This window comes from Aspergillus stella-maris, assembly GCF_047715825.1.
Source record: "Aspergillus stella-maris strain CBS 113639 unplaced genomic scaffold BDV14scaffold_22, whole genome shotgun sequence".
In the NCBI taxonomy this organism is placed as follows: Eukaryota; Fungi; Ascomycota; class Eurotiomycetes; order Eurotiales; family Aspergillaceae; genus Aspergillus; species Aspergillus stella-maris.
The window spans coordinates 382,766-404,776 of record NW_027396816.1 but is presented as its reverse complement, the minus strand read 5'-3'; the positions used below and the strand labels follow the sequence as shown (position 1 = coordinate 404,776).

The 22,011-nt window shown below is 51.4% G+C and overlaps 6 protein-coding genes across 6 annotated transcripts; 2 read left to right on the top strand and 4 right to left on the bottom strand.

Moving 5' to 3' along the window:
- Positions 1–2,841: 2,841 nt before the first annotated feature.
- Positions 2,842–5,158, bottom strand: fbx15 (F-box domain protein). The gene is made up of 3 exons (XM_073776929.1): positions 4,866–5,158; positions 2,950–4,811; positions 2,842–2,868 (listed from the first exon to the last, which is right to left on the bottom strand). Exons 1-2 carry the CDS (start codon positions 5,016–5,018, stop codon positions 3,009–3,011), a joined length of 1,956 nt encoding a protein of 651 aa, XP_073629003.1. The 5' UTR covers positions 5,019–5,158; the 3' UTR covers positions 2,842–2,868; positions 2,950–3,008.
- A 3,837-nt stretch (positions 5,159–8,995) lies between these two features.
- BDV14DRAFT_199488 (ATP-binding protein) lies at positions 8,996–10,536 on the top strand (the record flags this gene model as incomplete). Its single annotated transcript, XM_073773272.1, has 4 exons — positions 8,996–9,391; positions 9,445–9,792; positions 9,854–10,009; positions 10,072–10,536. The coding sequence occupies 4 exons, from the start codon at positions 8,996–8,998 to the stop codon at positions 10,534–10,536; spliced, it is 1,365 nt and encodes a 454-aa protein (XP_073629002.1).
- Positions 10,537–11,255: 719 nt separating this feature from the next.
- Positions 11,256–12,499, bottom strand: BDV14DRAFT_199487 (uncharacterized protein; the record flags this gene model as incomplete). Its single annotated transcript, XM_073773271.1, has 3 exons — positions 11,256–11,691; positions 11,772–12,256; positions 12,326–12,499. 3 exons carry the CDS (start codon positions 12,497–12,499, stop codon positions 11,256–11,258), a joined length of 1,095 nt encoding a protein of 364 aa, XP_073629001.1.
- Positions 12,500–13,996: 1,497 nt separating this feature from the next.
- Positions 13,997–15,794, top strand: BDV14DRAFT_199486 (cytochrome P450; the record flags this gene model as incomplete). Its single annotated transcript, XM_073773270.1, has 6 exons — positions 13,997–14,207; positions 14,262–14,347; positions 14,407–15,168; positions 15,234–15,335; positions 15,403–15,537; positions 15,603–15,794. 6 exons carry the CDS (start codon positions 13,997–13,999, stop codon positions 15,792–15,794), a joined length of 1,488 nt encoding a protein of 495 aa, XP_073629000.1.
- A 901-nt stretch (positions 15,795–16,695) lies between these two features.
- Positions 16,696–18,675, bottom strand: BDV14DRAFT_189290 (pyridoxal phosphate-dependent transferase; the record flags this gene model as incomplete). Its single annotated transcript, XM_073771174.1, has 5 exons — positions 16,696–17,584; positions 17,666–18,122; positions 18,168–18,358; positions 18,440–18,534; positions 18,604–18,675. 5 exons carry the CDS (start codon positions 18,673–18,675, stop codon positions 16,696–16,698), a joined length of 1,704 nt encoding a protein of 567 aa, XP_073628999.1.
- A 917-nt stretch (positions 18,676–19,592) lies between these two features.
- Positions 19,593–21,896, bottom strand: BDV14DRAFT_208478 (MFS general substrate transporter; the record flags this gene model as incomplete). The annotated part of the gene is made up of 10 exons (XM_073775408.1): positions 19,593–19,719; positions 19,789–19,879; positions 19,936–20,161; positions 20,218–20,856; positions 20,909–20,955; positions 21,007–21,227; positions 21,297–21,450; positions 21,500–21,537; positions 21,587–21,700; positions 21,750–21,896. 10 exons carry the CDS (start codon positions 21,894–21,896, stop codon positions 19,666–19,668), a joined length of 1,731 nt encoding a protein of 576 aa, XP_073628998.1. The 3' UTR covers positions 19,593–19,665.
- Positions 21,897–22,011: the final 115 nt, after the last annotated feature.

Below are 22,011 nucleotides of genomic sequence, written 5' to 3'. Positions count from 1 at the left end.
GCTGCGAGTTGTTCCTTCCCAAGATACACAGTCAAAGCAGGAAGGTACGATTTGTAAGCTGAGTATATAAGGGAGCCGCGACTGGATATACCTACGGAGCAAAATAGGCAGGAACGATGAGCGACGGGTCGGGACAGTACCTATTGGGGCTGGCGTCTTCCTTCCCTCCATGTTGTTCTCAATCTCACCAAAGACAGAAGGTATGATTCGTCATCCCACCTCAAAGAGGAAGGCACGATGCTTGGCCCCGGCCGGGGAGATGGAACTATAGGACGGCACGATGGGCGCCGGGTGCTCCTTCCCTGGTTTATGCGCTCACATGTGACAAGGTTGGGAGGTACGATTTGTCATCTCGCTTTGGTGAGGAAGGTGCGATGGAGGCTTAGTACTTTATATAGGGAGGAATGTACGGTCTGAGTCTAAGACCGCCAGGTATAGATGTGGATCGCGGGTGCGATGAGGGACGTGGGATGGGAGCACCGCATTTTGTCATACTTGGCATTGTTCTCGACAATGCGGTGAAAGGATAGTACTTGAGATGGTAAGAACGGATGCACTAGAAGGGCATTGTTCTGATTGAGGAGATTATGGTGGTTGTACAAGTTCTCTCTCCAACTGCAGAGAATGGAGTGTATATCACGTCAGCTGGAGGTACGGAGTACGCCGCCTTGTTCCGGGGGAGATCATCTGATGTTCTATTTGATTAAGAGTGTATTTTGGAAGATCCTGGATGATATTGTTTGTGCTTTTCTGTACTAGGTGGAATAGGTACTTTACCCCGTTAATGACGGAGGGATTCGCTTGAGCGATACAGCAGAGAGAGCAGAGCAGTGAGATATGTCTGAGTCCTTGAAACCGAAGCCGAGGTCACAGTAGAATAAAACTGCGTCAATAGTGATAGTTTGACAAACATGAATGGATATACAAGAGTGTTCCCTTTCTGGTGGCTCGCAGCGTCCACCTAGCCTTGTTTACCTTGTCGTCAAAGCCCACGGCTGGACCGGACTGCTGACAAGCCCCCAAAGACAAACATGACATATCACCTAGTCTCCATGTTTTCGAAGTCAAAGTAGCGAACTTCTCAGCCTCGAAAGCAAACAGTTTCAAGACTCATGTCAACAATCAAGGCGTCCCGCCATCAACTCCAAGATGGGATCACATCATGAATCCTCAAGGAGGAGGGACAAAAGATCTGCACGCGATATGCACGGCGCGAAGCAGGTGGCTCGACCAATCCGAGCTGCGCACGCGGGTGAGGCGAGTTTACTCGTCGATGCAGCTTGCCACATGTTCTGGCGGTGAGAAAGTACTACGCTTTGTGCTGTATGTACATGTGCTTTGTTAGCGCAAGCAAGGAGGTCGAGAACAGCGATGGACCTTGCTCTTATCATGTCATGTTCGGGTGAGATAAGCCTTGACGAGATGGTGGGATGGGATGGGATGAGGTGAGGTGCATGGGATCTGTATGCACGTGCATCTGGCCCTGGAAATGATGTTGGGATTATTGGAGGATGGCGGTCTGCATTGCCCTCTTCCTTCAAGGTAACAATCAATCCCCAGATGATGTTCATAGGTGAGCTTGCTGGATCCTGAAGAGAATGAGCTGGCCTAACGTTATGCTAGGTCGATCCTTCAACTCTATGAGGCACCATTGTCGGAGACAAGGAAAGCTGTAGGGTGTCTTGCGGAATGGGCTCGGGCCCTATGCCTTAGATAGGGTCCACGACTCCAGGTAGGGCTCGTATTCATCAATGTTGCGGGCTCAAAGCGGGGGTACTTCTCAGGCGACAAGACTCGACTGTCCTTGTCGGCGCTAGACCAGCTATCCTCTCAGGACCGTGCAGAAGAGCCGCTAGTGCGTGATATAGTGGTCGTTCACGAGTCCGTGAATCCAATGTAAGCTCTTAGCTAGCCAGGTTCGTCCTGATGCGCTGTGACGTCTCGCGGTCTGTCGCGTTGACGGCCTTGGCATATGAGGGATACGTGCTCGATGACAGTGGCATGACTCAAATCGCCCCACTAGCACAGAGGAGCTGAAGCTCAGTCGGGGTATTGAAGTTTGATCCGAGTCAGCGGGTTCAGCAAAGAGTTGAATTGACTAAGCCAAGTTTTGGATTGGGGTCTGGATCTGCTGACTGCCATGGCGTAGGCTGAGAGCTACAGTCTCAGATCTCAATTGCGCAGTTGCGGAGATCGGCGAACATGTCTCAGAAAACCATCGCAAAAGATTATCTTGGTAGACAGATGATTGAGCATGAGAGCAAATTAGCGTACCTATCGGAACACAGTTCCAGTTCGTGGCGCTCTTTGCCACGCTGAGGCTCCACGATAGCGCGTTGTGGCAGAATGCGGTGACATAGACAGAATTAGAGGAGCAAAATATGCCGCAGTAAAACAAGGCGTTATGCCGACCCCATTTGTTGCCACCCACAGCGGCGTTGATATGTTGGCGCAGGCGTAGAAGAGAAGGGGTTGACTAGCTGCAGTCTACTGCGTAGGTCCGTAGTAGTATACAGCGCATGCGCAAACTGATGTGGAACCGTGACGACCGTCTGGGCGGCAGCCGAGGCTGAGAAAATGGTAGATTGACGCGCTATCGTCAGACTTAGGAGTAACCGGCGCAAACTCTTTTGGGGCAGCGCTTGAAAATCTGTCGCAATGTCTCGGGAAAACGAGGCTGAGCGCGTCCTGTTTCACTCGCCCCCTGCGGCCGAGGCTCTTGCGGCCAATCGTCGCATTCTTCACGGTACAAGGCAACCACAACGCGGCGCTCGAGATGGAAAGGATAGTTTCTGCTTGAAGGAAGTGACTGGTCTTGCACACCGAATTCTAATAATGTGTTGATTGATTGTATGGTGGCTTCGATGCCTGTAATTGTTTAGTTTAGATTACCCATAAACTATGTGCTACTCCACAAAACTGCTGCCTGCAGTGGCTGTGCAAAATTACCTCGTGTGACTGCCAAACACCAAATCTCCTGAAGACCTTAGCCCCAGAGACCCGGTGCATCAGCGAAACCAGAATCCACGATCGATATGGAGGTACATCGCGGGCTCTTCGCGGACAGCTGGCACGTTTTGGTTCGCCCATTTCCCCGCAACGGTCGTATGCATGGAGGAGCGGTCTTGTCCGACATCACCCACACGAGGCCGTTCGATACCAACCACCTCTTCCACCTTTTCCGGTCCGCTAGATTGGCTGCCAAAGTTGAGATGCTTGAGCCCCGGTAGGCGCAAGCCAGGGTCAAAGTTGATGAGGATAATGGCCTGGTCGCCAGGTTCCAGTCCATCCTCGTTGACAGAGTACACTATTGAGCGATCGTCTCCAAGGGCTTGCACCTGCCCAGTTCGCTTCGAAGGACACAGTAGGTGGTTGAGCTCTGGGGGAGCGTCATCCGGGGGCCAAAGGTGAACGCCGCGGGTTTCAAATCGTTCCTCGCTGTTCTCTACTAACCGTCCGTCCGCTTCACTAAGTTCTCGTTTGAATAGAAGCCCTCGTTCCACCTCAACTCCTTCCTCATCGATAGGACACTTCCGTTTTCTCGACACCGTGCGTACTCGTATTCGATCCCGAGGTACCAGTTCGCCGCCGCGCACCTTGGGGAGTGGGTCGTTCACGAGGTCGCAATAACTGGATGCAGATATGTTATATGTGCGGTATTTGGTTTTTGCAAGGATATAATCGCGTCTAGGCTTCGGTTCGATGCCTCCCTCGTATTCCGGATGATAGTGCCTTCGAAGTCGCTTTCGTGGTCGCTCATAGTTCGGCTTGCACCACGCATCGAGAGTCTTTGTGAGAGGTTCATCAGGTAGAGGCGTCAAATAATAGTCGGCGGGTGGTTGTTGCTTATCCACGTCTGCCGGCGCCGGCAGCGGCTGCACGTAGTAGGTCCGACAGTTCTCACTCCCGCCGTCACGCCATTCCCTTCGACATTCAAGGATCAATAGCTGTCCCGTTGCCTCGTCTTGCCTGAGCGTTAGATCAGACCACGTATCATTGATTGGACCCTCTCGATGCTGTCGACGCCAAGTTCGCTGGGTTTTGACACCGTCCTTGGGTATCGTAAGACTAGGATCCAAGCAAATCCAGACGTAGTATGAAGTCCAATCCACTTCCTCCTCTTCGAAATCCACGAGCGTTGAAATGGCGTAGAGATGATCCCGGTACACTTCAAAACACACTGTTTGTCCAATCTCATTCCCCGCAAATCTGTCCAAGACAATCATGTTCGGACCTGGCTTGCCGGTGTTCAGATCAGCGCAGTTCACCTCCCACTGGGTGTGCCCATGGGTTCCAACGGCTGAATGCGACCCGTAGTATAGATAAGATCTGCTATGCCGAACAAACAGCCGCTGTGTTGACTGGATTGGCACTCGCAGCCTCAATCGCCCGCCCTTTTCGTACGTTGACCTGTGCTTAAGATCTAGAGCGAGGAGCCAGGCTTCCCCTCGGTCATCCAGCTCTACAAGGAATGCAACTACCCAGTCGCTGTAGTTCATCAAGGACACCCGTACCGTCTCATTGTCCGGATTGCAATCTGGAATAGCCCGGCGCAAGACATTTGGAAGATTCAAGACCTGCTCAACGCGGCTCGCGCCCCGGACGTCCAAAGCGCGGATCTCGTCATTGAATATGTAACAAAGCGAGCCGCCAGCGTAGAGAAAAGAGCTGCCGTAGCCCAGCACCGAAGCTGAATAAGGCTGAGCGGTGGCAAAGGATTCCTTAACGTCGTACAAGCGCCCTATGGTTTTCCGATAGCCACTTTTGGTCCGATCGGCTTCTTTTCCCTCTTCTGTATGCAGCAAATCGCTCTGCATCGAAAATCAGTGTTTGTCGAAGGGAAAATGGAAAGAAACTGAACGTACCCTGACGGTGCTCCGTGCAATTGAGTCACCTTCTGTCAGGGCGTGAAGGGCACGATTGACGCGACTGAGATGGATGTAGTCTTGACAATCAAGCTTGGAGGCCACTTGGTAGAACACATCGTAAGGGATGGTATCCAAGTTCCGCGTGATCATTTTTTTATTATGACCAGACGCGACAACAGGGCCTACAGTCCAGGAGAAGATCGAACCGAAGCAGCGAAGGCGTGTCAGACATTTGTTCGAGGATAGAATTGGACGATACTGAAGGACCCCAAGTTCAGTGCTGACGGGCCGAGATTGGCAGGTAATGGTGGAGTGAAGGAAGGGACGGCATTGGAAATGGATCGTTAGCTTATTAGTAGTGACGGTGAGATGAGGCTCTGCTGATTGAAGCAGGGAACGAGAATCGAGAAAGGAACAGTGGATCCCAAAATCAAACTAACAATGAGAGCTGGTGCAGTAGGAATCTACCGAAGTTGGCAGTGGGCGAAATGCAGAAATGGAAGCTGGAACAGTGGTGGAGGCTCTGCTGCGGGTCCAAATGACTTTGCCGGCTTGGACCTCTTCTTCCTCTTCCCGCCCTCTTCTTTCTTTTCTCTTTCACCTCTCCAGCCTTGCCACTGCTACGATTCATTGTCCCGTCTCAATTCTCTATCATCATTCGTCTACCACTACTCCCCCTTGAGCCTCATCCCCATCGCCGCAACAGATCTTTTCAGCCACCGCGTCAATAATCTGCTCACCGGGCTTCGAGATGGGGCTGCCTACTGTGGCAACTGGCTAGGTGATCACTAGAATATCACCGCTCCTGCTTACATACTTCTTACTTTTCTAACTATTTCCATTACCACCTGCTTGACATTTCCCTATTATTGAATGCCTCAAACTTCAGCGACAGCTGCAAGTGCTGATGGACGCCTCATTTCGTCTTGTGACTTAGCACGGTCGGTGTTGTGAACCAAACCACTTGAAGCGATGCTGGACAACGCTTGGACGAGGCTGGCTTAATGCTTCCGGAACCCAATAATTCTTTGCTTATCTCTCTGGCAGAGACTTGCGATTATCGTTTCCGGAATAGGTTTCTTGGCTCTACCCTCGCTCAATGCTCCCCTGTAACAGGTCAGCAGCCTTGCAGCACCCGCTGGTTTCAACCCTGGAGCTTGGAACATGGTTTCTTTGTGCGACGTCGGACGATTCTCCCCGCTGCGCCATTTTCTGATCGTCCCTTGATCACCACCGCGTGATGCGTCTCAGAACCGGATTTCCGACAAGTACGTAGACTCGTCACCCTAGTTCGTCATGCGGGGATATCCCATCACACTGAATTACTTCGAATCTGCCTTGTCCATCTGCCCCGCGTTCAAAACGTGTCTGTTGGCCTTTGCAATAAGGCTACAAGGCGCATTCGATTGCTCCATCCGAATCCCTGTCGCAGCTCGCAAGAGCCAGATCTAGAACAAGCCTACAGCATCTAGAGCGTCGACACAATTTGTCAGATGCGAAGTAGTAGCTGCAACGCTGTCTCAAATAAGGCACCAGCCTCGTTGGCGCGCGTGCTGCATAGGTACTTGGTGGAGGAACTTAAATCCCTTCATGCAAGAACAAGTACCTCTAGCAAATCGCATTAGCTTGCTGATTCCGATGATTGCGTGTCCTAACCCTGGGCTTGCATCCTTTTTGCCCGGGCTAACTACATTCCCCTCACTTTCTTGCACCCTACCAGGATTTCGTTACGTCGGTTTTAGAGTTCACGAATATTACGCCAAGCCCAACGCTCTCAGCATGGAAGGAGTCCAGAACAAATATGGAACAATCGAAGGACGACCGAAGAGCCTTCGAGAACGATTTTAGAACGATTTCAGGACTTCCAGAAGCCTTCCCGGTTAGGAAATCATGATCGCCCGCGCGCGAATCCCTGTAGATGTTGGAAGAATAGTCAAGTAGCCAAGGGTCCGACAAATTGGTCTGCTGAGATACGGCCCTCGAAATAAGCTTTACGCATCTACCATGCACGATATCTAACGGTGTCGATCACAAGCAAGCCCCTGTCTTCTAGGTCCATGCTTTGAGTCCGGCGGTACCTGGCTGGCGCCTCGGCCGCTTATCGGATCCATCCAGAACATACGCTCGAATGGTTTTTGATAATCACGGCCGGCACTCTACTGGATGTGCATTTGTACAGCCTGGTTGCTTCAGCGTCACTCGATTCTTCGAATTGACTCTCAAACTAGGCGAGGGGAGCCAGCACTACAGTAGGTACAGTAGATACTTGGGTTTGCAGGTTTTCGACTGGTCTCGTCGCGATTTCACAAAACCCATTTTTCTCCACGCAAGGCGCCCAGAGGCGAAGCTTCCTACGGATAGCGCAGCAGATTCTTGATTGTCAATCTACCTCAATCCCCTCATGCTTTATTTCCTATGGATCTCGGTTCACGAGGTTACGGACCGTTCCCCATCTCATTGTATCACATTTCCCACAATAGCCTTGACTCTTTAGCTGTGCTCCGCAGTGACCAGCGAGTTGGGCATCTCCACTCATAGGCGCCGACCGGTGCTTCACATGCCTCGGCGCAGCAGTAGCGGCGTCGGGTACCACGCAGGGTAACCTGCTATAGGTCCTCGGCCATCCACTTCTACCAGAGCGATGTATCCGCTAGATCCCAGTAGTCATGGTGCCTATACCAGCCATGAGCAGCTGTCCAATACCCAGAGGGCTCACTGCTTTGATACAGCAACGGAAGCAAGCAACGGATCCTTGCCGCAGCACCAGGCCCAGAGTATCCACCGGAAGACTCACGAAGTAATCGCCCCCGATGGCCATTAAGGTGGTACGTACCTGACCTGGCATCTGGCTGCCGCCGGCCATGCATAACAATGCATCATGTCCATTCTTTACGCTGTCCGAGACTGCAGCGAGGCTGAAACTATGCTGCCGCGAAATTAGGGTAACTACTACCTACCATCTCGGCCAGTCATATACCAGTATGAATTCAACCAAACCTCAGATCAAGTTTCTGTTTGTAATCCATTTTCTCCGATCCACGAAATGACCAGGATCGAGATCTAGTTCAGTACCTAGGTCCAGATCTAATTACGTCCACAAGAAACAAAGGGCTCAGGAAGGGAGATGGACATTTACATGCGATCAATTAGATAGGTACCAGAGATGAAGAAGACATCTTGAACCTGGCTCACCACCTGCTTTTGAATGGCCAAGGTGCCTTACATGAAGAAATGGATAGAGCTCGAATTGCGCATAACGGCCTTTGCGAAGGACCTGAGCCGGCCGGCTTTTGCCCAGGTATCATTTCGTCTCGTCTATCAGCACCTCTGCTTCTTTCCCCCTGTTTAGCATTCCCTGTGTTGGCATAAAAGCCCGTATCGAGAAGAAGTATTCTACTTTCGAACAGGCCGTTTCCATCTAGCTACTCAGCAGATTCATTCTCGTCCATCGGTTGCGTCATCCGGCAAATATCGCAACACCCAAGTCTCTGGACCTTTCTGTGAACGCCATTTGACCAATCAATGACACGCCGTGTTCACATCTCCAGTGCATGACTGAAAGGTCTTCTGGAGGGTTCTGGCACAGCAGCGGTGTGGATACCCAGGGCCTTTATTTATCATGTGTTGTGAATTTTGCAGAGCTCCTCAACACACAACCTCTTCTTTCTCCCCTGACCTTCCTATTCAGAGCCAGAGTGTTGCGGCGGTGGTCAGTATCGACTGCATCTCGTACTCTCTCTATTGATTTGGAAGCTTTGTCTTACCCTCGTCTTGCTTCTTGCATTGGCCTTTCTCATTTCTCGTTTGAGGTACGTATTCTTGATCTTCATTGCACTCAAAGGATCTTTGCATTTCTCCTTCAGAGACTGCATCCCGGTGACCATTTGCCGATCATTATCCTTAGACACAGACAACATTGATCTCACTGTTGTGAGCAATCAGCTGCTTCCATCATGTCGTCGTCCGAGAATCCGGACACGGTCTTCTCGCTGGAGGGCTTGAATCACCAGCTTGGCCTCATAGGAGCTGACGTGCCCAAGCACCCAGAGAACGAAGCTGCCCTTGCGCCGATAATTGCTGGTTCTGTTCTCCACAACCTCCAGGGATGTCAATCAACTGCCGATGGAATGACGTCCGATGCTCCTTCCCAGCTTCAGTACGGGCTCCTCGCTGCTTCGACCGATGGGGTCCAGTGGATCAGAGAGAACCTCGGTGACAAGGAGGAGATAACACTGGATCAGGACCCTCGTCTGTTCTTTAGCATAACACCTCCGTCCAGCACGTTCATCTGTGGATCCCAGGGCTCTGGCAAAAGCCATACCCTATCCTGCATGCTGGAAGCGTGTCTGATTTCTTCAGAAAAACTGGGAAATCTGTCGAGCCCACTCGCAGTCGTAGTATTCCACTATGACACTTTCACTTCTGACGTCAAGGGCCAGCCTTGTGAAGCGGCGTACCTTGCGTCCAATGAAGACATTGAGGTCAGGGTTCTTTGTGCCCCAACCAATGTGGCCAGCATCAAGGTATCTCTCTTTGCCCTACCTGCCGTAAATACTGTCGCTAATAGCTGCCTAAGCGAACTTACGCAGGACTCAATGTAACCGTCGAAGCCCTCCGTATTGACCAAAACCAACTAAACACTAAACGGATGATGGACCTGATGGCTGTAAGCGGCGATGACTCTCCCCTGTACATGGAGTCAATCAAGCGTATTCTGCGTGAGATGCGTATCATTCAGCAAACGAAACAGGCCTTTGGGTTCAACTACCGCGATTTCAAGCGGCGGGTCGATAACTGCGGCCTCACGCCAAGTCAGATGGGACCGCTGACGCAGAGGTTGGAAGTCTTGGAGTCTTTCATGCCGGCTTCTCAGACATCCACCTTCTCGACAACATCGGCTAGGGGAACAGATTGGCATCCGGTGGTTAGTTCCCCCGCTCTTTCATCTAAGATGGGACTAAAGTCTGACATTTGTTTCCTGTTAGCCCGGCCGCCTGACTATCGTCGATCTTTCGTGTCCCTGCATATCGCCGGCAACAGCCTGCGCTTTGTTCAACATCTGCCTCGCTATCTTCCTCGAGCCAGAGTCCGACGAAAAGACTAGAGTTGGCAGGGTGGTCGCTCTTGACGAGGCCCATAAGGTAAGCTCCCCGTCTTCGATCTTATTCGAGACCTCCGTCGAGTCTTGGTTAACCATACAAAGTATATGACCGACACCCCCGAGGCCGCAGTTTTCACCGAGACAATCCTACAGACTGTCCGCCTGCAGCGTCATCTTGGCGCCCGCATCATTGTCGCTACGCAAGAGCCAAGTGTCTCGCCAGCTTTGTTGGATCTATGCTCGGTCACAATCGTCCATCGATTCACATCGCCTGCCTGGCTGAAGGTTCTGAAGAGTCATCTGGCCGCCGCCCAGGAAAACGACCGCGTCTCCTCCTCCACGGCAAAGAGCTCCGGTACCGATGAAGCCACCCTATTTGAGCGCATCGTTCGGCTCAAGGTTGGAGAAGCTTTGATGTTTGCACCTGGCGCTATCGTCGGCGTTCGTCGTAATGGAGATGCGAACCAGGAAGAACTCGCATTTGCCAGACTGGAGGGCGAGTGTATGTCGATTACTGTGAGGAACAGACTGACCCAGGATGGGGGGAAGAGTATCCTCTCGGTCTAGCCCCTTTGGTGGAATGTGTTAGAGACACGAACGTGAAGGATGCGTTGAAGTGGACGAGTATTTAGATTGCTTAGAACAAGACAGACTGCGTGCTTTTAGTGAGAAATTCATGGCTTTTAAATTCGAGTAAATCTCACTGATTCACCCGCCTATGGACCCTTGCCCTTAAGCCTCCTAAGTACAGTCACCACACATACTTCGCGAGTCGTACATACTTCGCGAGTCGTGCTTCTTGATCAGCGTCATTGATTCAGTTCACTAGGGAGGCGGTTAGCATGTATTGAAGGGCGGGACATCTGTTTATCAATGCAGTCATTCAGTTGCAGTCTCACCCGTTCATTCAACCGTAGAGGCCAAACTGGGGTAAGGCCTGAGTCGACGATACCTAGGCGAAGGATGTGCTATGAATAATGTGGCGATATCTGGTCGCGTATTTAGTGCTATTTAAGAAGGAAGGAACGACCCTCCTCCCCCGCAAACATCACAAGGAAGGTGCACCCCGAAGTGGATCTTTCCCGTGGAAAGTGTGACCGAGGCCAGCAGAGATGGAAGGAGCAATCTAGGACTGCGCTATGCAGGGAAGGAGCCACCAGGCGTGCGTCTGCATACCTAGGCCGTAGCAACTTGGACTAGTGCATACCTGGTATCTGCCAGTACTTCAGACTAACCTAATTTAAGCATCGTGATATCGTCTATAGAGCCACTGTGTAGTGCATCCACTACCTAACATCAACATCAACCGTCTCCGTAACCCTAATCTTTTGATCCCGCGCATCAAACAGTCCCTCCTGACTCGTACTCCTCGAACACTCAACATCTCCATCAACGCCATCTTCATAGTCGTATACCCTCGAGCGCGCCCGAACCTTAGACCTGACTTTCCTCTCCCGTTCTCGCGACCTCGAGACGTCATCGAGCCCAATCCCCGTCCCATTCGAATTGGAGTTCGAGGTAGGGTAACTTGAACTTGCGTCTCTAGTCGACCGCTGCTCCTTCAGGAATCCAAATATAGCGCGTAAAGCAGGCAATGAAAGGGCGATTATGGCCGCGCTGACCTCAGCGCATGTCCATGCTATCACGGGCGAGAAGAACCATGTTGCATCTTTGGCGTTTTGAACGGAGACGATCATTGAGACCATGCGGAGGATTGAAGTTCTAGAGTAATTGGCATTAGGTAAATGAACTGCATATTTGGACGAGTTGATGAGTGATGAGAAAAAAGAAAAGGTACTGACACAATAGCAAAAACCCCAAAACACAATACCCCCAAAAGTGCAACCTTCCTGGCGACCGTCGCCTGCAACGAAAGCACAATCTTCACCGGCAGGAGCAAAACCAGAGAATCACAAACTATCGTCAGAGCTCCCGTAGACACAAACGTCGCTCCAGACCCCATACACCACCCCTCCACCTCGCCCCAAAGCGCCGCAAGCGGAACACACTGCAGACCTATAATAAGCGCTTGGATAACCCAGACGAGCGTCACAAAGGCGAAGGAGAGCCGGAGGTATAAGATGAATCGGGGCATGGGGTTCAAGCGCGCATAGAATGCGAGTCCGGATACGCGACACAGCCACAGGTTGAACATGTATACCATTTGAGTCGTCACGAGCCATTTGTACATGCGGACTAGGGATTCGGATTCCAGGGATGGGAGGTGTTTCCCTGCGCCGTTGCGGAGGATCATTAGGCAGAGGGACATGGTTGCCCAGCTTGTTAGCTGGGAGGGGGAAATAAGTATCGCGCATCGGGTTGCATGGAAGGGATAGGATTGGGAGAAGTACCGTACCTGCGCCATAACAATGAAATAGTCATCCCAGCCGAGCTCTCGAACTAGGAATTTCCGTGCGTAGAGGCGGATCACGACGACGATGAATGAGAGGGCTGTGACCACCACGATGCCAACAATCGCTGGCGTCCGCCGGTCCTCTGCCAGAAAGGCAGGTGAGAGCTCGGACGCCATTGCCTTTACCCTACCCTCAGACTAGAAGGCTCAACAAGAACCAGGTTAGAATATGCGAATGGAGCAGCCTGAAGTATAATAAAGCAAAATGATACATAGATCCCTACCCAGCCCGCGGTCCACACCGCAATTTCACGCGCAACAACCCGATATAGAAAGAGCGAGCATCCCGTTTGCTAACTCTGAACTTGGCTAGAGGCAGTGTTTAGTTCTTCTGTACTTGGTGACTGATTTAACAAATTAAAAGGCGGCAGACAAGCCCTAGGTAACAAAGCAGGGACCAAACAGAGACAACAGAACAGAAAGTACTTCCTATCCGTACCCACTCCGCAATCTAAGAATGTCTCCGCGGTAACTAAGGACTAGGACCCCTGCTAAACAGTAGCGTTGAAGTACGTCGCCGTTGACGGTCATATCAAAGGCTCTAACAAAGTACGCCGCCGGAAGATTTCCGAGCCCCAGCCAAGCACCCACAGTCCCAAGCCAGCCAAACGAATCTCTCATTTGCACTTCCCTCGGCCCCGAGGTGGAGCAGGCTCAAGATGACTGAGATGGCCTGTACGGCCCCGTGGCCTAGATTGGTCCTTTGACAGCTTGACAAGGATACAAGGGCCCACTATACAAGCTACCCCGGTGCTAACGGGCTCGGCCATCTACTAACCGACGTCCGCTTGACTATTTATGGCAGTTATCCCCCTTGACCATGCCGCGCGACGCAGTAGCGACAGTGCAGTTGGTAGTGCTGCTTTGCGGGATGGTTGCGGTGTTAGTGGTGTAGCTGGTGTTTCTCTTACTACGGGCTGTCTAGGTCCAGGTGCAAGAATCACATTAGACTATGAAGGTGTTAAGATCATGACTACGAGGGAAAACCTCGCGTAGTGTGAGGAATATGTCAATACAAGGGACCTAGTCGGTAACTTGCCTTTGAAGGGCTGCTGGATATCATTGCTTCAATCGCCCGCGCTGGCAGTACGTCCGGAGATTTAGGATGCTTGACCGTGGATGGAACACACTGCGTCTACCTTTTGCGGAGCGCATGTAGGTGATCGCAATGTTATTTTCCAGTCTCTGCTGTTAAGAAACTTGGTCTAGGTAACATGACAGCTGTAAATCTCGCTAGGGATGGCAACGGCCCGGGCCCACTGCCATTGTGGGTCAGATCAACGTACCGTCGTTTCACCTTGACCTCTGCCATAAGTACATACATAGGTTCGTCCTCCCAGGCGCCTAGTCGGGGTCGTATTGCCTATCTGCTCGACCGTTGCCCGTTCCTGCAGGCAGGGGATGGCATGTACTCCGCACGACAAAGAAAGAGGACTACTGCGGCCGGGGTTGCTTGACTCACTACCGATACTATGGTGGACTACCTATACTCGGCTCGTCCCCTCGTTGGGCCCCTATTTCTTTCCGTCGCTTTGACATTCGCTCGTGGGCTTGTCCTTGAAAGTTTGACGGAGGACCAGCGGAGTCGCGTTGGTGATGGCGACTACTATCAACATGCTTGACACAACCTCCCTCCTGAGCATGCATCGCATACTGGTCTTCTGTGTTCTGGCTGTTACTGTGCGCGTTTTCTATAGAAGATATTGGAGTCCTATCAGAGACGTTCCGGGGCCATTCCTTGCTTCATTCTCCAGCCTTTGGAAGGTATACCATGCCTGGAAGGGTCACTCTGAGGAGGAACTCATAAACTTGCACAAGGAGCATGGTATGGTCTATTCTCTACTGCGACCAGCGCAGATAGGCGTCTAATGGCAAACAGGATACTTTGTCCGCGTCACCGAGAACGAAGTCAGCGTCTCGCATCCCGACGCAGTCAAGCAGCTCCTCCATACCAACATCCCCAAGGTAACTCCATCACACCCCCATCTGCCAACATACTGACGAAATCTACCTCCGACTGCCAGGGAACATTCTACTCCGTCTTCTCCCTCCCCGACTACCGCTACATAAATCAAATGTCCCAACTCGACCCCGTAATCCACATCCAAAAAACCCGCAATCTCTCAGCGGGCTTCTCCCTCTCCAACATCTCCAAAACAGAACCCTACATCAATTCCGTCCTGCGTATCTTCAAAACCCGCCTCGACTCCCTCGCTACCTCCGGCGCACCCGTACATTTCCAAGACTGGTTCAGCTTCTTCGCATTTGATGTCCTCGGCGAAGTAACATTCAGCAAGTCCTTTGGGTTCGTGGATTCGGGGGTTGATATCCGCAATGCCATTGCGAATACGGGGTTACTCGTTTATTATATCTCGATTATAGGGAACTACGTCTGGTTTCATAATCTTACACTGGGCAATCCGATCTTTTCTAGACTGGGACTTCAGCCGAATTCGCATATTTTCGATACGTGCCTTATTGCCGTTGAAGATCGCAAACATAATCCCGAGGTTCGACACGATATGATGCAGCGATGGCTCGACGTGCGCGCTTCCCACCCAGAGAGGATATCAGAGGAGGATATCTTTGGCGCGGCGGTTGCGAATATTGGTGCGGGCGCAGAGACCGTAAGCTCGACGGCGCAGGCGGTGATCTATTATCTTCTACGCAAGCCGGATCTTTTGAGGCGTGCGAGGGACGAGATTGATGCTGCACAGGCGAGAGGGGAGCTTTCGGAGTTGGTGCAGTATAATGAGGCGGCGAAGTTGCCGTTTTTGCAGGCTTGTGTATGTCCAGCAGATTATATCCGCTATGAAAGTTCTTATTGTATAGAGGTGCTAACTGGGTATAGTTGAAAGAAGCGTATCGCTTCCACTCTGGTGTATCGCATAGCCTTCCTCGGGTAGCACCGAAGGGTGGCATAACAATTGCTGGGAGATACTTCCCTGAAGGAGTGAGACCTCCCCATCTCACAGGTTAACCTTCCTCTTTTCTATGTATATCTATTAACATCTAGACAGATCATCCTAAGCATCCACCCCTGGATAATCCACCGCGACCCAACCCTCTTCGGCGCAGACTGCAACGAGTACAACCCCCTCCGCTGGCTCGACAGCGAAGCGCGGACAAAGAAGATGGATTACTATTTAATCCACGTACGTGAACGCCCGCTCAGTTCCTCAAATTATTCAAGTATTTCATACTAACATTATTGATTCAGTGGGGAGCCGGCTACAACCAATGCCCCGGCCGCAACCTAGCGCAGTTCGAGCTGTCCAAGGTCCTTGTTACTGTCCTGCGCGACTACGATATCGAACAGATTGACCCGAAGCAAGAGTGGCAATTCGAGACGAGGTTCCTAGCTGTTCCGTATGGGTGGCCTTGTCGGATTCGGAGACGGCAACGGGGTTGATATTAAGCTTTGAGGTAGTGGTAGCAATGAGGAATTTAGTGAAGAGATACTTTTGTATTGACTTCTGAAAGCTTTCCGCAGATCATGTTCACCATTCGTTGGGATGCCCAGACTATGTATACCCTGACCAGTATCTTAGTAGTTTAAGTCTATATGACTCCATCTTTTCACTTACGGTAAGGAGCTGCCACGCGTAGTCTCGAAGCAGCGGTGAGAAAGTAATGAATGCAAAGACCTGACTAGGGATTCCTTGCATATGTAAATAGGTAGGTCGATGTGAGTAAGCAGTTGATGTATTATACATACTCTTGCAAGAAACACATATCTGCACGACCGTGTAGGGGTGGGCTCTTCTATCAACTGGGTGGAAGCCATCATAGGTACCGCACAGTCAGATTGCACTGGCAAAGCACCTGCTGCCGCAAGGTGTCAATGGTGTTGCAGCACCCACGGCAAGGGAAAACCGTCCCTTACTTGTCGCAGTAAGTGTCTTGGGAGGCACATTGTAACCTGACCCCTCTTTAGTCCAGGAGTGGGATTTTTTCATCCTCCAGGCCTCATCTATCCGGCCCGGTCAAGTCAGGAAATACCGTAGTGCATCTGCGGAGTTATCCGTTGTCTAAGAGAACGCTAAACAGTTCCTACTACCCTCTTGAATCTATTCACAATGAAAGGATTCCCAGATGATCCCATTTTCACCAACCTTGTTCGAGTCCGCGACTCAAGGTAGATAGGGCTTTCAGCCTTTCCACCCGCAGGTACACACCCGGGCATTCCAACCCAAATACCCAACCGATCCACAAAGTCAAAGCCAAGCATCTCCAATCATCCTTGAAATGCAAATGCGCATTCTCTAAACTACTGCTAAGCTTTCCCTGCCTTTTCACCCTTAGGCTGCTACCTAGTTACCCCTCGCAGCGGGCACCAAATCCTCCAACGCCTTCCCAACACAACGCACCAAATCCCCCTCTCCCTCCAAACCCACACTAATCCTTACAATATGCCTCGGAATCCCCTGGCTCTCCGCCCACTCCATATCAAAAACATGCGCAAGCCAAGCATACGGCAGCGCAAGACTAAAGTTCGTGCCGACCGTCGGGCCCTTGCGCAGATTCAGCACGTTGTAGAAGCGAATTGCCATCTCCGGTTCGGCGAATACTATGCTCAGGACGTACCCGTATCCGCCTGGGCCATCTTGCCGGCGGTATCGCTCGTAGAGGGGGCGCGTTTCGGAGTGGTAGGGGTATAGGACTTTCTTTATGCAGGGTTGTGTACTGAGGAAAGTTGATACGGCTAGTGCGTTGGCGTTGCACCTGTGGATGCGCGATTCGATGTCCCTAAAGTTCTGGGCTAGGATAGCGGCTTCGCTGGGGAAAAGGAAATCCTCGTATCGCGCTGCGAGGTTTGTATGGAGTATTTCGTAGTGTCTGCTTTCAGGGTTAACCACCACGCTCCCGCCCATGGCATTCCCCGCGCCGTTGAAGATCTTCATTGGGCTTGTTATTGCGATATCGACGTAGGGGAGGATATCGATGTTGATGAATGTGCCTAGTGTCTCGTCGCAGACAACGACGAAGTTATACTTCTCTGCTAGGTCGCGAATGCGATGGAGGTCCGGCGTGCGAAGGAGCGGGTTTGACGGGACTTCGCAGAATAGAACACAAATTCGCGAGCCAGAGGCAATTCTTGACTCGAGATCGTCTAGTTCTGAGGTTGAGCCTTGGTTGTAGAGCGTGAAGCGCGCGTAGCCGGTGTTGCTGACGCATTTGGGGGTTTCGGCGTAGGGCCAGCTGGTAGGTGAAGAGTGTTAGCTCTTTTGTTTTTTGCTAGGTTGTGTCGAGATCATGAGGTGCTGGATGATCTAAACCCACCCGAATATGACTGCCTCTGAGGCTTCCAGCTCATCGGTGGGCAATAACGCCCGCGATACGGCGAAGATAGCACACATCCCTTTTGGATAGAGGAAGACATCCGATTCAGTCGGAGGCGTGAGACTGGGATTCTCAGAAGCGACTAGGCGCGCAACGCGTGTCTTGAGCTCTCTTTTCACTTGACAGTCTTGTTCTTCTCCCGCCGTATGCGTGTTGCCATTGCCATTGCCAACACCAAAGCCGGTGTCAAGCCCAGCACATTCACAACACCTGCACAGCGTCCCTCCAGCTGTATTCGAATGCGCAGCCATATCCTCCCAAACCGAAAGACAAAACTCCGCATGCCGACTCCCAAGCCCATCCCCAAACATACTCCAGAAATGAGCGCCCTCTTTCTTCGCTTCGGCGTCGTAGACGACTGCAAAGAAGCGCGCCCACCTGTTACTAAGCGGGAGACCTTTGTAAACAAGATCATGTCCAGCTCTATATCCCCGACGCAAACGAAACTCAGCCATATCCGCCTGGACGTCCGTGCCCTCGTAATGTCCTTGTATATAAGAAATACAGCGTCTCGCGGCGTCCTCGGAGGGGAACACGAGGCAGTCCTTTTCGTTCTCGTTTTCTTTTGCGGAGATATTGAGACGGGTTAGAACGGCGCTGGCTAGCTTTTGTACTATGGTGTTGATGCCGAATCTACCATGAGAGTCCTTTTAGCATGCGTATCTGTGTATTCTACCCGTGCAACGGCTGACCTGCACTCACACTCACACTCACCGTGGATAATTTGATTGCAGCTTGTCCGTCACCCACTTGTAGCCGAGGGCGCGCCCGGGAACAGAGTCCCATGTTGGGAGGGAGGTGCTGATTGCCTGGTTGGGTCATGGTCAGTGTTCGGGCAGCTGGTTGGGGCCTGGCATTATATGAAGGGAGAGGCTTACATGTTTGTCGCCTGGAGGTTGGCTGGTTCCCAAGGGGAGCATTTGTGGCGGAGGCACAGTGACTCTGGTCATCCTTTCCGACAGACTGGAAGATCTACTGAAATGCCAGGTCAACGTGGGGTTCAATCGGTGACTGTAGGTTTTGGCAATCTTTGCGGTATTCGAGTTTTATCTCTGGCCTTTTTTGCCTTGCTGTTATTTACTCTTTTGCACCTTCCAGGGTTATCTCTGGTACCGAGGGAGTCACTAGGACACATTGGAGGCCACATCACACCGATAGCTCAGGTATGAATGACCCCTTGCATACAGACAATCCAGAGGGTACCAACGAAGAGTCGTAGATACCATGTCCTAAATGTCTGTACAGTCTGGAGCAATCCAGTGTATATTGCACAGCAGCCACAGCTGAAGGGATGAGAAGGGTAAGAAGGTGGGGGTGCATACCTCGACGGGACACCAAAGCCCTTGCTCCTTTTCATGACGCGGTTTCTGGATGTATCTATGCGCCAAGCTCCTGACACAAGCCCCTCGCGGTAGTGCTGCACAGGCAAGAGCGAGTACGTGAGGTACCCAGCTTGGTTGAGCACACAACCGGGGTCGTTCCTTCCCTAAACCGAGAATCCAAGCAGGGAAATTACGATTTGTGACTCTACCATGAGGGGAAGTTGCGATGGTCTCCCGCCTCCAACATCAAACTGGATAGGCAGGCACGAGGGGGGAGGGGGGGCCGGTAGGTTGATGGTCGCCTTTTCCTTGTAAATTCATAACTAGAGAGACGGGGCGTACGTTTGGGTTCCATAAGATACAAAAAAGTGAATATTACGATTCATATAGTATATCTAGCTCAGGACTACGTACTCCGCAATCGGTAGCAAATTTGAAGAATCCTGGAAACCAAGAGACGTTAACCAACCAAATAACCAACCAACAGTCGCCTTGGAGGCACCCAATTCATTCTTAGCCCTTTAATCTGGTTGAAAGGTGCTCCCTGGCCATGCCATGGCGAGCAACATCAGGATGAATGCTTTTGAATAGGTTTACAGCGGGAACACTTTGACTTGTTCAGTGGTACTTGTTTCGGTCGGAGAGGTCTGTGTTCTCGAGGTAGACTTCGATCTGTGTGAGACGATTAGCATCACACAAGACCAGGAAGGGGATAGGGCTGTATTATTTAGTTAAACCTACCTTGTTCGTCATCTTCGAGTCGACATCCTTGCAGCATAGACAGGCGATCAGGCCGACGATTCCAAAGGCCATAGAGACCATCGCGACGACGCTGAACCAATATTAGCTACTTCTTCCAAAAGACTCTCACAAATTGAGGAGACTTACAAAATAGCCTTGCAGTAAGCATCAGCAAGCGCACCCGTCGCAGCAGTGATAACGGCCTGGCTGTATCCCGCTTCCTGAAGAGCAGAAGCACCGCCCGTAACGATGGACACGAGGTCTTCCACGCGCGACGAGTCCAAACCCGCGGCAATGGCTGCGCGGGGAACATACTCGCCAATGTACTTTGTCGTGCTGTTGTTGTAGACGGTTTGGTAGATGGATGTTGCGACTGCACAAACATAATCAGCAAAGTTCTCGAAAGAGACGGGATTAGGGTAAATATACCAGCACCAGCAGCAAACCGAATACACCCACTCACACCACCAGAGACACCCAAATTCTTATGCTCAACGCCCATCTGCGTAATCGCAATGGATAAATACAACCCCCATCCAAACCCAGCCTGGGAAAGGAAAATAAACGCGATCATCGTGCCCTTGTTAGTTGGCGTCACGATACCAAGGAGACTGCCAAAAAGAACCATCACAAAGACAGACCCCGTCAATTGCCAGTGCCAGTTCCTAAGCTTGCTCCCTAGTGTTCCGAGCAAAATTGCACCGAAGAAAATCGCAAATCCTTGAGGCAGAGACAGAATAATGGAGTACTTCCAGTCCGTGCCGCCATTTGTGTAGAAGAGCGTGATCATTTGGGGCCACAGGATGGAAGAACTGTAGTAGAACATGTTTACGACGCCGAGGGCAATCACGGGCGCTGTGAAGTCGCGGCCCCAGGAGGATGTGAAGATGTAGGTTGGTGTCAATGGGTACTTGAGGTTGCCGAATGTTTCCCATAGGGCGAAGGCGATCAGGACAACTGCGCCGACGACGAGGGGGGCGATGACGTGTGCGTCGTTGGAGTCGTAAACGCCTGCCCAGACGATGCCCATGAGGAAGGGGACTGCGCCGCCGATGAAGAGGAAGGCTCCTGGGATACGAATCAGTTGGTGGTCAGTACACAGGAAGTATCTGGTACTTACCAAGATAGTCGAGGGACTTGAACGCTTCCATGTACGGGATGCCGAGACTGGGTATTGTTAGCTTGGGATGTGCAATTACTTAGCGAAGGGAAACATACGGGTGCTTAGGGGGGTGATAGAGGAGCAGCAGTCCAACAAAAGAAAGACCCTGGAAAATAGCAATTCCCCAGAAATTCCATTGCCAGCTGCCATACTCGTATCCGAACCGCGCAGTGACTGGTGCAACAATCACGGCGATATAGACAGTAAAGTCGGCAATGACCACGCCAATATGGCGCCACTTGTTTGGCAGCAGTTCAGGAAGGGCAAATGCAGCCATCTATCCGGTGAAACCTCTAGTCAGCGATAGACTCGAATGCAGAAATTGTCCAAAGCAAAGTAGTAGTACCTGACAATTGGCACCTCCGAACCCAGCAACAACCAATCCGGCAATAATCTGGTTGGTGTTTTTGGCAGAGCCAACGATGATATGACCGACGAAAGTAACTAGGTTACCCAGGACAAGGAACCAGCGTCGGCCTAGAAGATCTGTGTTTGGTCCGCTGTAATGTATGAGCATTGAATCACACTAGTGTCTGTGGCGAGACATACAAGATCAAGAAGCCGCAAGTGATGGAGATGGTCCATGCCTGATACCTATTAGCTATAATCCTCAGAAAGAGATGAGTGATGCCGTACAGGAACAAACCAGACGTATCCAGAGGGATCACCCATGTCCGCTGAGACAAAGGAGCCGATGGCGGAGGCAACAGGAACAGGCCAGAAAGACAAGCCATAACCGCAGGAGAGAATCTATAGAGTTAGCTGGGATATCAATCAATGACAGAAAATAGAGACATACACAAGACACAATCCAAGTCTTCAGAGTAACAACCGGGGGCGCAACCTCAGGGTCATTGACATCCGTCGTTGGAGACCCAGGGTTCCCAGTAGTCGAAGAACGGGCAGTGTCCTGCACCGCAGCATCTTTCTCAGCATCAGCCGCCATGATCAATGAAAGACAATAGATGAGTCAATCAATCAATCAAGAATTAAGGCGAGACAAGGGTGTTTGCAAAAGCAAAGAGCTGAAGGAAAAGAGATAGGTAGAAAAAATCTTAAAG